Source organism: Sus scrofa, chromosome 7 (genome assembly GCF_054392235.1).
Source record: "Sus scrofa isolate SSC_HxYL_T2T_F1_AM1 chromosome 7, Sscrofa_HxYL_maternal_Yorkshire_Landrace_v2.0, whole genome shotgun sequence".
In the NCBI taxonomy this organism is placed as follows: domain Eukaryota; kingdom Metazoa; phylum Chordata; class Mammalia; order Artiodactyla; family Suidae; genus Sus; species Sus scrofa.
In genome coordinates, this window is record NC_139389.1 from 88,116,812 (window position 1) to 88,127,728 (window position 10,917).

Genomic DNA, 10,917 nt, shown 5'->3' on the forward strand with positions numbered 1-10,917 from the left:
TTCAGCTGCAGATGTAGTATGCCATTCCATTTCTCTTTTACCAGCAGATTCTGGGTGGTACAGTATGATAAAGACAGTAGATCCTATGGTCATAAGTAACTTTCACATGTTCCTTTTTTATGTAGATACTCAGTATGATATGGTGTTTGTTGGGTGCCTTGTCTGTATATAAACTTTTCAGGAAATTTTAGGGAAAAATGTTACAGAACCATACAAGTTTGCATTGTGATTATCTCATTTTTGTTTACTATAATTTTCTCAATCTTAACTCTTAACTCTTAATTCTTAATTCTTCTCAATCAACTATTTTTCTAATTACATTGTAGTCTGGGTAATAAGGCCTAAGCAGCAAGGCCCTTGGCACAGAGTCTAGAACTATTATAGAAGAAAATTTTCCAGATTGAGGATCTACTCAAAGCTGACAGACTATCATCTGCTATATGGGCTGGAGTGGTATTCCTGGATATAGATTGTTCTTCTTGCAGCAAAATGAACCATACTGTTTTCCTTACTGGCTGCACAATTTTACATTCTCACCAAGGTCTTAAATTTCTTCCTATGTTCGTCAACACTTTCCCAATAGGTGTGAGGTGACAATTCAATTTGGGTTTTATTTTCATTTCTCTGATAGTTAATGAGGGATCATTTTTTTCAAATGTCTATTTTACAATTTGTATGTATTCTTTGGAGAAATATTTATTCAAACACTTTGTCCATTTTTAATAGCTTTTTTCTTTTTGCTATTGAGATGTAGGAGTTCCTAACTCAAAGAGATATTAATAACTTTTACACAAAACCTTTAAAAATAAAGTTCTCTAAGAATTGGTTTATAGAGATCAACAGTGCTGATATGAATCTAATAGAGCCCATATTCCAAAAATTTTTAAATTGAACTTCTACTCTTCTAGATTTGCTAAGCTTTTATACGAACCAATCTTATAAAAATTACCAGCTCAGAAGTGTTTTTATATGAGAATCTGAATTCACATAGTGAAAATAAATTCTTGGATAATTCTGACTGAATTGATATTTTTAATGAAACAGTGATAGATTTCTTCTTGACCTTACCAGTATAAAGTATAAGATAAGCACTTTGAGTTAGATAAAATTTAAAATTATGTGTCCAGTCATTTGAGTTATACTTCTGATAGGTCTGTAGTGTGTCCATTAAACATAATATTTAATATTTTCAGCCATTGTAAGAGCTTAGTTTAGTATTGAGCATAGTATTTAGTAGATATTCTTTGACTAAATTTTTTGTCTTTTGCCTTATTAGGGGTGCACCCACAGCATATAAAGGTTCCCAGGCTAGAGGTATAATTGGAGCTGTTGCTGCCAGCCTACCCTACAGCCACAGCAACGGCAGATCCGAACCACGTTTGCAATCTACACCACAGCTCACAGCAACGCCGGATCCTTAACCCACTGAGTGAGGCCAGGGATTGAATCCTCAACCTCACGGTTCCTAGTCAGATTTGTTTCCGCTGTGCCACGATGGGAACTCCATCTTTGACTAATTTTTAAATACGATCGAATATTCAAACATCGGTCATAGTGTGTGTGTGAATGTGTGTGTGTGGGTGTGTGTCTGTATGTATTTATATCTTTATAGAGTGTCCATGTCATTTGTCCAACTTACTCATTTTTTTCTGCTTTAAGAATACTATTTACTGTGTGTGTAAGACGGTATGAACAGAAAGTGTGTCTGTTGTGGATTATATTACTATGCTCATGAGTTTTGCTGATTTACTAAAATGACTGCATATGACAGAAACTTCTCAATCACTCCCTTTTAAGAACCCTGAGTGGGAGAGAAGCTACTTCTGTTGGTTCAGTCATAATGAATGTGGGTGACTGAGACTATACTAGAAGGAACATGATCAAATATACTAAGGGGAAAAAGAGTACATTCATCTTAAGAAAAATGTTACTCCAGAAATTAAAAGAGTATCATAAAAGACAAAACTGAATGGACATAGAAAGCTTTAGATGGTTTTTAGGAAGTAAATTCTATTTGCTTTCGATGTAAATGTGTGTATACACACACACACACACATAAATTTCAAATAATCAGTCTGAATTGAAGCAATATTAAAATTTGGACAACATTTGGACAGTCAATGTTTGATGGGCTTATTTAAATAAATTTAGCAATGTATTAAGATATAAACTTACATTCAAGCAAGACTAGGTTTTGGTATTTTATCTGTTAGAATGACATAATTTGATCTTGATATATTTATTTTGCTTTTAATGAGAAGCAGTGCATGTTTAACTATCTTTTGGGTAATTTTTCTGAGTAATCAGAGATTCTGTAAGCAACTCACAAAGTGGGTTGGAAACAGTTCTTAGTAGAAAGAAGGAAAAAAGTTCATAGGAATAAATATTGCTATGTTAAACTTTGACCCAGTCTTTGATGGGGATGGGGCATTGTATGCACTACAATGTCAATCATATTCTTAACTGTGGATCACTGTCAAAGGTATGAAAGCCACTCCTCTAAGTTATCTTGCCCTTGCCTTTTAGTATTTTCTCTTCACTCACACTAGAAAGCTGAACTCCTGAAGAATGATACTTTCTTCAAGATGTGAAAATGTTGAGGAGGCACTTTATAATATTATAAGCTATAAAGGAACAATTTAAAAGGGGCAACAGTGAGGGGAGTTAGAAGTGGACAGAGCATCAAATTCAAGGAAGAGGGAAAAGAAAGTGGAATTATGGAACAGGAAGAAAGAGAAGGACGACAGCCTGAAAAAGGAGAGGGGAAAGTTCTTCATAGCCCAGAGACCACTTGCTTAGGAAAAACGAAGATGAAGACATAGGAAGAAAAGAGGAATGGAAATGTAATGGGTTTGAGTAGCATCATGTTAATCTCAGAGAAAAATCCTGGTGTTTCCCAGTTCTTTTTATTCTAAGAACAGCTTCCATGGCTTCTACCTGGGGATGTGTGACCTCACACATACATGTTTTCGAAGAGTCTGTGTATGTACTCTCAAAGATTCTGCCCTCCTTGCACAGCCCTGGCAGAGACCCCAAGGAGGGGTAAAATATGGGCAGAATGCAGCATAACAACAGGAAGACTCAGTTCAATCTTCACTTAGGAAACCTCCCGTCAGGTACTGATAGGAGTTCCTGTATGTGAGACAGGCTCCCAATAAAGAGAGAGACAGGTTCTCTCTGTTCTGAAGCCTTAAAGAAGTATGCCCTACTATGCATTTCTAACAATCACTTCATAAAATATTATTCCTTAGGAATGAGGCTCATGAATACTATAATCTTTGATTATAAATACTTCGTATGTAACTGCTCTTTTTTCAGAAGTGGGTATCTCTGCATCCTAAGTGAAAGGAAAAACAGACTTGATATCAGTGCGAAAAATGAAGTCAAGGTGGGACAAACAAGATCTTCTTTCCAAGTTTGAAAATCAGTAATGAACATCATTAATCAACAAGGGTTCTTCACAATATAGGCAACACTTAAGAGATCTTTCTGTAACTCACTAGCTGCTTGCATACTCTCTTCATTGCCACCTTCATTTCTTGATTCTTGAATGTATAAATGACAGGATTCAAGAAAGGAGTGAGAACTGCATCAAAGATGGCCAGAAACTTATCCAGGGGTATGGAGGGGGATGGCCATGTATAGACAAATATGAAAGGACCAAAGGCCAAGACTACCACAGTGATGTGAGCTGACAGTGTGGACAGAGCCTTGGAGGAACCTGCTGAAGAGTGTTTCTGTACAGTGAGAATGATGACAATATAGGAAATGATCACAATGAAGAAAAAGCCAACAGAGATGAATCCACTATTGGCCATGACCATGGACTCTAGTTGGTAAGTGTCTGTGCAGGCAAGTTTGAGGAACCGGGGAAGGTCACAGTAAAATCTGTCCAACACATTAGGCCCACAGAAGGGTAAGTTTACCACAAAAGCCAGTTGAACCATGGAGTGGATAAGGCCAGTCACCCAGGCAGCCACTAAAAAGGAGATACACATTCTTGGGCTCATGATGGTCAGATAATGGAGAGGTTTACATATGGCAACATATCTGTCAAAGGCCATGGTGATAAGCATCACTCCCTCCACACCACCAATGACATTCATGAAGAAGGTTTGAGCGATGCAGCCACTGAAGGAGATGACTTTACATTTCCTGAAAAGGTCATAAATCATCTTGGGAGAAGCAACAGAAGCAGCAACTAGGTCAAGGAAGGAGAGGTTGGCTAAAAGAAAGTACATGGGGGAGTGTAAGTGAGGGTCGGAAGTCACAGTGAGCATAATGAGGGAGTTTCCCATCATGCTTGCCACATAAAATGTGGAGGTGAACACAAAGAGGAGAAGTTGTATTTCCCAGGAGTTGGTGAGTCCCAGGAACACAAACTCCGACGCCACAGAATGATTTGCTCCATCCATGGGCTTTCTTACTATTGCTACCTGAAGGAAGTCAATAGGAAAAATATGAATTATGCTAATTATTTAAGTGAATTTGAAGGAGATAGATCAAAATTATGAAAGCCTATTTCCACTGGGCTATTAGAATTAAAAGTGAGCTCATGTGTTTATGGCCTCTAAAAGGTGTTCACACACAAAAATGAGTGGCTTTTTTATAGAGAGTTATTCTTATCACTGTCTTGTCTCTGTCTTTATTACTCTCTGCTTCCTCCCAGGGTTGGTGCCCTGTAACTCAGGAGACACAAAACAGTCAACCAGAATAATGTAAATTCAGCCCCAAACTTTCTGATTTTTGATTCAAAGCTAGCATGATTTGACCTTAGTCACATCAAAATAATAATCACTATTGAAAAATCTTCCAAGCCTATAATCTTCATCCAGAGGAGGGCCTTTCTCCTCCTTCCCAGTCCCTACCTCTGGGAACATATTCATCTTCAATAGTATTTAAATGTTGACCACATCTATGAAGTCTTGCTTTATGACTACTAGAATTTATATTACCAGCATAACCACCAAGTTTTCTCTGCACTGAGTCACCCTCTGCTTCTTCCCAGGGTAGATGCTATGATGACGTTTTTCAAAAGATACAAGACTGGTCAACAGGGGTAACAGAAATCAACCTGAAATTAATATTCCCTGTCTCCAATTACACAAACTCTTTATCGCTTCTCAACAATTCCAATAACTTTCAAGACTACAAGCCTTATTCTGGCAAACGGACCCTTCCTACTGACTCCCTATCTCTTAAAAACAATTTTCTTCAGGGTTTATTAATAATTTGAGGTCTTGCTTTATACTACCAACACATATTTTTTAGGATTTCTTGTATCTTAGTAAACTGAGTACTGTGCTAACTCACCTGGGATGCTATAAGCTTTTTGAAGGCAGGGATTGTCACTTATTCATATTAGGACTCCCTGAAGCCAAGAAAAATGCTCCATACAGAGGTGCAGGTCATTAACTGTCTGTTACCAGTTTGCATCATGTTAGGTTTTGAAACTGAGAAGAAGCATTTAGAAATTTCTCCAGAGACTTCAGATCACAGCAAAACCCAAACATTTGATTTCATGTTTTCTAAAGCATCAGTCCATGAAGGATTTGAGAAAAATAACCCTGGTCCTTTACCAAAGATAATTTGAGGAGCACTGCCCTAAAGTACTTAGCACATGGTCTGTGACGCTGAAAACTATGATGGGCGTCATGCATACTGAGTAGCATCTTGTTCAGGCCTCTGTGTAAGAACATATCACATTATCTTCTAATTTTAGTTTTAGTTAGAGAAGGAACATGGCACAGTGGAAAGAATATGGTCTTTGGATTCTGTAAAACAAGATTTAAACTCTAATTGAGCCACTGACAAGATGATTTGGAGCAAGTTACTTAAATTCTTGAATCCCAGTTCATCTATGAAATTGCAATTCATAATACTAACTTCTCAGAGAAATTTGATGTATAAAATAATTGTAAAATAACTGAGGTTTTATAATCTTTTATTCAGTGTGTATCTATTATGTGTGAATAGTCAGTAAATGATAATGTTGCTTCTCCTTTCACAAGTCTGTAATAGTGCATAATACATGTCATAAATGAATAAATAAGAAATGAAAATGTTATTGGCCAGTAGATAATATCAAAATTCCATATATAAAAGATTTTTCAACAGCATATTGGGATTAACTCTCTGTACAATAATAGATTCTAATATTCATATTCTTTTAGTGATCAAAATAAAAACCACCCTGTGTAGATTAAATGGATTTGCTTTCTAAAAACCACTGCATTTCTTTGTAATACTCACTACAAATGTAGGTCGTTGATATTTTTGTTTGTCCTCCTTAAACTCCCGTAAAGTTTGTTCTCCATCTCCCATAAAGATAAGGACTGTACTTGTGTAGGGATCCAAGCATCCTAAAACTTAGAATCTTAAGAGGTATTAATGGAGTTATGCATATACTTCAGAAATTATTGCTGAAAGGTAAAAGAGGATGCATTTGGATGAAAAAACCCATATAATTAGGAATATATAATTACATATTTAAGGATTATTAGTAGGGAAACTGCTCCTACCTCTAAGCAACCAAGAATAATAGAAAATAAGGAAATATAACAGTGCAAATGACTTAGAGAAAAAGAACTAAATGGTTAACTGAAAAAGGATGATGAAATTAAGACATATGTAGAGGATGACAAAGAAACGAAGGATAGGTCTTACTTTAAGTAAAAGGTAATTTATGAGATGTGATTGGCAGTACCTTCTGGACCAAGTCCAGAAATTCTATAATTGTAGAATTTTGTATTAAAACATTGTGGTATTATATCTCCCGGTGTCTTTCATGTGCTAAAACTCTTCAGAGAGTTTCTTAATAAGCCCTTATCCGCCATGTGCATATAGCTGTGAATTTACTTGCCTTTTGGCTCTCCAATCTCCATCAACTAGGCAAGAACTGAGAGTTTTAGGAAAAGTGAATTTAAAGAAGACTGAGATATAAATATGGACCTTAGATGTACCTATCCAAATGTCATGGAATGTAGAAATTCAAAAAGCTTGTGTCATCCCAGTTTTGTTTGTTTGTTTGTTTCCTTATTGGCCACCCTGTGGCATGTGGAGTTCCTGAGCCAGAGATCAGACCCAAGCCACAGTTGCGACCTATGCTGCAGCTGTGGCAATGCTGGATCCTTTAACCCGCTCTGGCAGGCCTGGGATCGAACCTGTGTCCTTGGATCACCACAGTTTTAATGTCACTTGAGACAGAGTTAGGATCCATATCTCGGTTCAGATCAAAATTATAAAGAGGTTTCTAGAGACAAAGTGATATGATGTTTATTCACTGGAAATCATCAAGTATTCATAGGCTGAAACTCCTGAATTGGGGTATTTTAAACTCATTTTATCTACTGGTTATACTTTGAAGTACCTTTTCTCAAATATATTAATTATACCCACATTTGACAAACTAATTTGACATCCATGATGCACAAGACAAGGCCTTCCTCTTGGTCTTCTGTTGTGATTAGTTCCTTTCTTGGTCTATGGAGAATTGATTAATACTCCACGGGGACATTTAGTCCTTTACAGATGGAGGGAATATTGGTAACTCAAGTTCCAAATAATAGTCATCAAACTGAAAAGGATCTACATACAGCTGTTGTATTTGAACAAGGTGTTAACCTAAATCATCATTTATGTACGTTTCTTCCTCTATTTAAAAATATTGTGAGTTTAACAACCCCCTCAGCTCAAACTTTCTGCATATTATCTTCTCAATTGTCACAAAAACTTCTTTCTATCCAAGTAAAACACTGCTTCCTCTGATTAAAGACCACCTCTACTTTAACTTTTTTATATCTATGGAAAATAAAAATAATTCTGTGTCCTTTTGAAATAACCTTTTGTGTGAATAAATGAAGCACATGTCATTCCTTTGCTTTCTGTTTGCAAGATTCAGCAAACTCAATACCTTTGCACTTAGGGACTCAGGTTCTCTTTCTTGCTCATTCCATTCTCTCCCCCTTCCCCACCAACTCTCATTTGTCAACTTTCTCTAAATCTTTCTTCATTCTACTTACAGCTTAGAGATAAAATTAAATACATAACAACACTCCATTTCCAACCATGTAAGAGACCAGGAAAACAAATTCAATAGTTTCATGTATTAAAAAAATTTCCACATCATATTTTAAAGTGACATGATGTTGGAAATTATTCAGCTTTGGATTTTTCGGTCTCTATGTCTCTTACTTCCAGTGAGATGTTTATGAAATCCTTTTCCTTCTTTTAATCTTGAGTTCCTAATAAATTTGCTTCCCTTTCTTACAGAAGATAATCATTTAATACACATCTCTTTGGCAAAGCTAATGGTGAAAAAACATGATTACCTTTTTAAAATATTTTCATATTTCAGTCATTTTTCTTGCCTGTTTATCAAGTGGCAGAGGGTAAGAAACATCCATTTAACCAACATTAGGAACAGAGTGACTAATTGCCACCTATGATGACCCAAAATATTATAATGCCATTTGACTTTTGCCTATATCTTTCCTATTACCCTATGAACAATGCGATGCTAACTAAAAGTCAAAGTCAGTTAACCTTTTGCAATGTGTCTATATACTTTCATACAATTATTCTTCTGTACTATTCAATTCCTTATCCTGGAGTCTATCTATGTTGTGTAAGAATAACACTCATACACTTGAGGATATTACTCATATTCACAGCAATTACAACAACAAATATTATGTCAAAGTAAAGCCATGCTTGGTGTTGTTAAATTTATTTTGATCTTCCCATCTTACCTGTATAAAGAGAAGTCATCATCAGGGAGCCTGAGATTTTCCTATGTTTTCCAAAAGAAAATGCCATATAAAATCCTGATGTAAGAAGAAATGAAGCTAATTACAGCTCGAGAAAACAGTGATCAAATGATAATGCAAAACATTTTAGTTTAGAGCTCATGGATCAGGGGACTTTGCCCCTAGGGAACTAAATGGTTTGACCAGAGCAACCAAAGGACCTAAAAACTCATAATAAGACACTAGAGAGAAAAAGGGAAACAAAAGTGGAATATTTTTTAAATAGCTCTGTGTTAGTTTGTTGGAAATTTTTATAAATATAGATAATTACCATTTTTTTATTCTAGGACAGTTTATTTACAATGTTTCCTCAATTTCTGTTGTATAGCAAAGTGACCTAATCACACACAGTTCCCTGTGCTGTACAGTAAGGTCCCAGTGGTTATTACCAATTAGAAATAACCTCTGAAAATAGCTAAATAATATCTCAAAAATTAGCCATAATTATCTTAACATCTCCAAAAAAGCCAATGTGATTAATTTTTCATATTGTTCAAATACTAGAATACTGTACCAAAGATCTCATTTTTATACAATCACATATTAAGTAATTGTGGATGTGTAGAAAGATGTAGCTATATAGATGTTTGCTCCAGTGAATAAATCTTAAAAGTGAATGAAAGAACGAAAACATGCCAATTGATGATAAATTTAAAATATCATGATATGTCCATGCAGTCAATTTTTTTTTTTTTTTTTTTGTCTTTTTGCCTTTACGTGAGCCACTCCCGCGGGATATGGAGGTTCCCAGGCTAGGGGTCCAATCGGAGCTGTAGCTGCCAGCCTACGCCAGAGCCACAGCAATGCAGGATCCGAGCCGCGTCTGCAATCTACACCACAGCTCACAGCAACGCCGGTTCGTTAACCCACTGAGCAAGGGCAGGGACCGAACCCGCCACCTCATGGTTCCTAGTCGGATTCGTTAACCACTGCGCCATGCCGGGAACTCCCATGCAGTCAAATTTTTGAAGCCATTGTAAACAAGTTCAAATTCTATATAGTTCAAGAAAATCATACACATTATTGAATGAAACAGAACAGCAACACAGCATGTGCATTGTGTTGTGTGTTAAGCATCTATCTCTATCTGTATGTAGGTATCTGAGCAGACAATAAATTTTTTTGAAACGTACTTCAGGATCGTTAATATTTTGTCTTCAATTTTGTATAGTCCTCTCAGTCAGGATCCTGCCAGGACAAGGAAATGGCACAGTCAGGTTAGAACTGACCACAGAAACATAAAGGATGAGAGACTACTATGAGCAAATATATGCCAATAAAATGGACAACCTAGAAGGAATGAACAACTTCTTAGAAAAAAATGTAATCTCCTAAGACTGAACTAGGAAGAGATAGAAAATATGAACAGACCAATTACTAGTCCTGAAGTACTGAAATTGAGTCAGTAATTTAAGAACTCCCAAGAAACAAAAGTCCAGGGCCAGATGGCTTCACAGGTGAATTCTACCAAACACTTAGAGAAGAGTTAATGCCTATCTTTTTGAAATTATTCCAAAAAAATCTTAGAGGAAAGAATGCTTCTGAATGCATTTCAGGAGCCCAGAGTCACCCCAAAATCAAAACCAGGCAAAAATATCACAAAAAGGAGAATCATAGGCCTATATCACTGATGAACAGAGATGCCAAAATCCTCAACAGAATACTGGCAAACAGAATCCAATAATACTTGAGAAGGATCACACACTATGATCAGGTGGGATTTATCTCAGGGATACAAGGATTTTTCAATATCTGCAAATCAATCAGTGTGATAAATGACATTAACAAATTGAAGAGTAAAAACCACATAATCATCTCAATAGATGCCGAACATGCTTTTGACAATATTCAACACCCATGTATGATAAAAAATCTCCAGAAGAGGGAAGCTACATCAACATAAAGGCCATATGTTACAAACTATATAACTAACATCATACTCAATGGTGAAAAGGTGAAAGAATTTCCACTAAGATCAGGAACAAGACAAGTATGTACACTCTTGCCATGGTTATGTGATACTGTTTTGGAAGTCCTAGCCATGGCAATCAGAGAAAAAAAAAGATACAAAAGGAATCCAAATTGGAAAGGAAGAAGTAAAACTATCACA

At 36.2% G+C, this 10,917-nt stretch overlaps 1 protein-coding gene across 1 annotated transcript; it reads right to left on the reverse strand.

Annotated features, from left to right (window-relative positions):
* Nucleotides 1-3,476: 3,476 nt before the first annotated feature.
* On the reverse strand, nucleotides 3,477-4,424 carry LOC146401729 (olfactory receptor 4F3/4F16/4F29-like). The gene has a single exon (XM_084970428.1). The coding sequence runs from the start codon at nucleotides 4,413-4,415 to the stop codon at nucleotides 3,477-3,479; it is 939 nt and encodes a 312-aa protein (XP_084826554.1). The 5' UTR covers nucleotides 4,416-4,424.
* Nucleotides 4,425-10,917: the final 6,493 nt, after the last annotated feature.

Coding starts and splice junctions, on each gene's coding strand:
- LOC146401729 (XM_084970428.1), bottom strand. CDS start 4,415: ATGGATGGAGCAAATCATTCTGTGGCGTCGGAGTTTGTGTTCCTGGGA.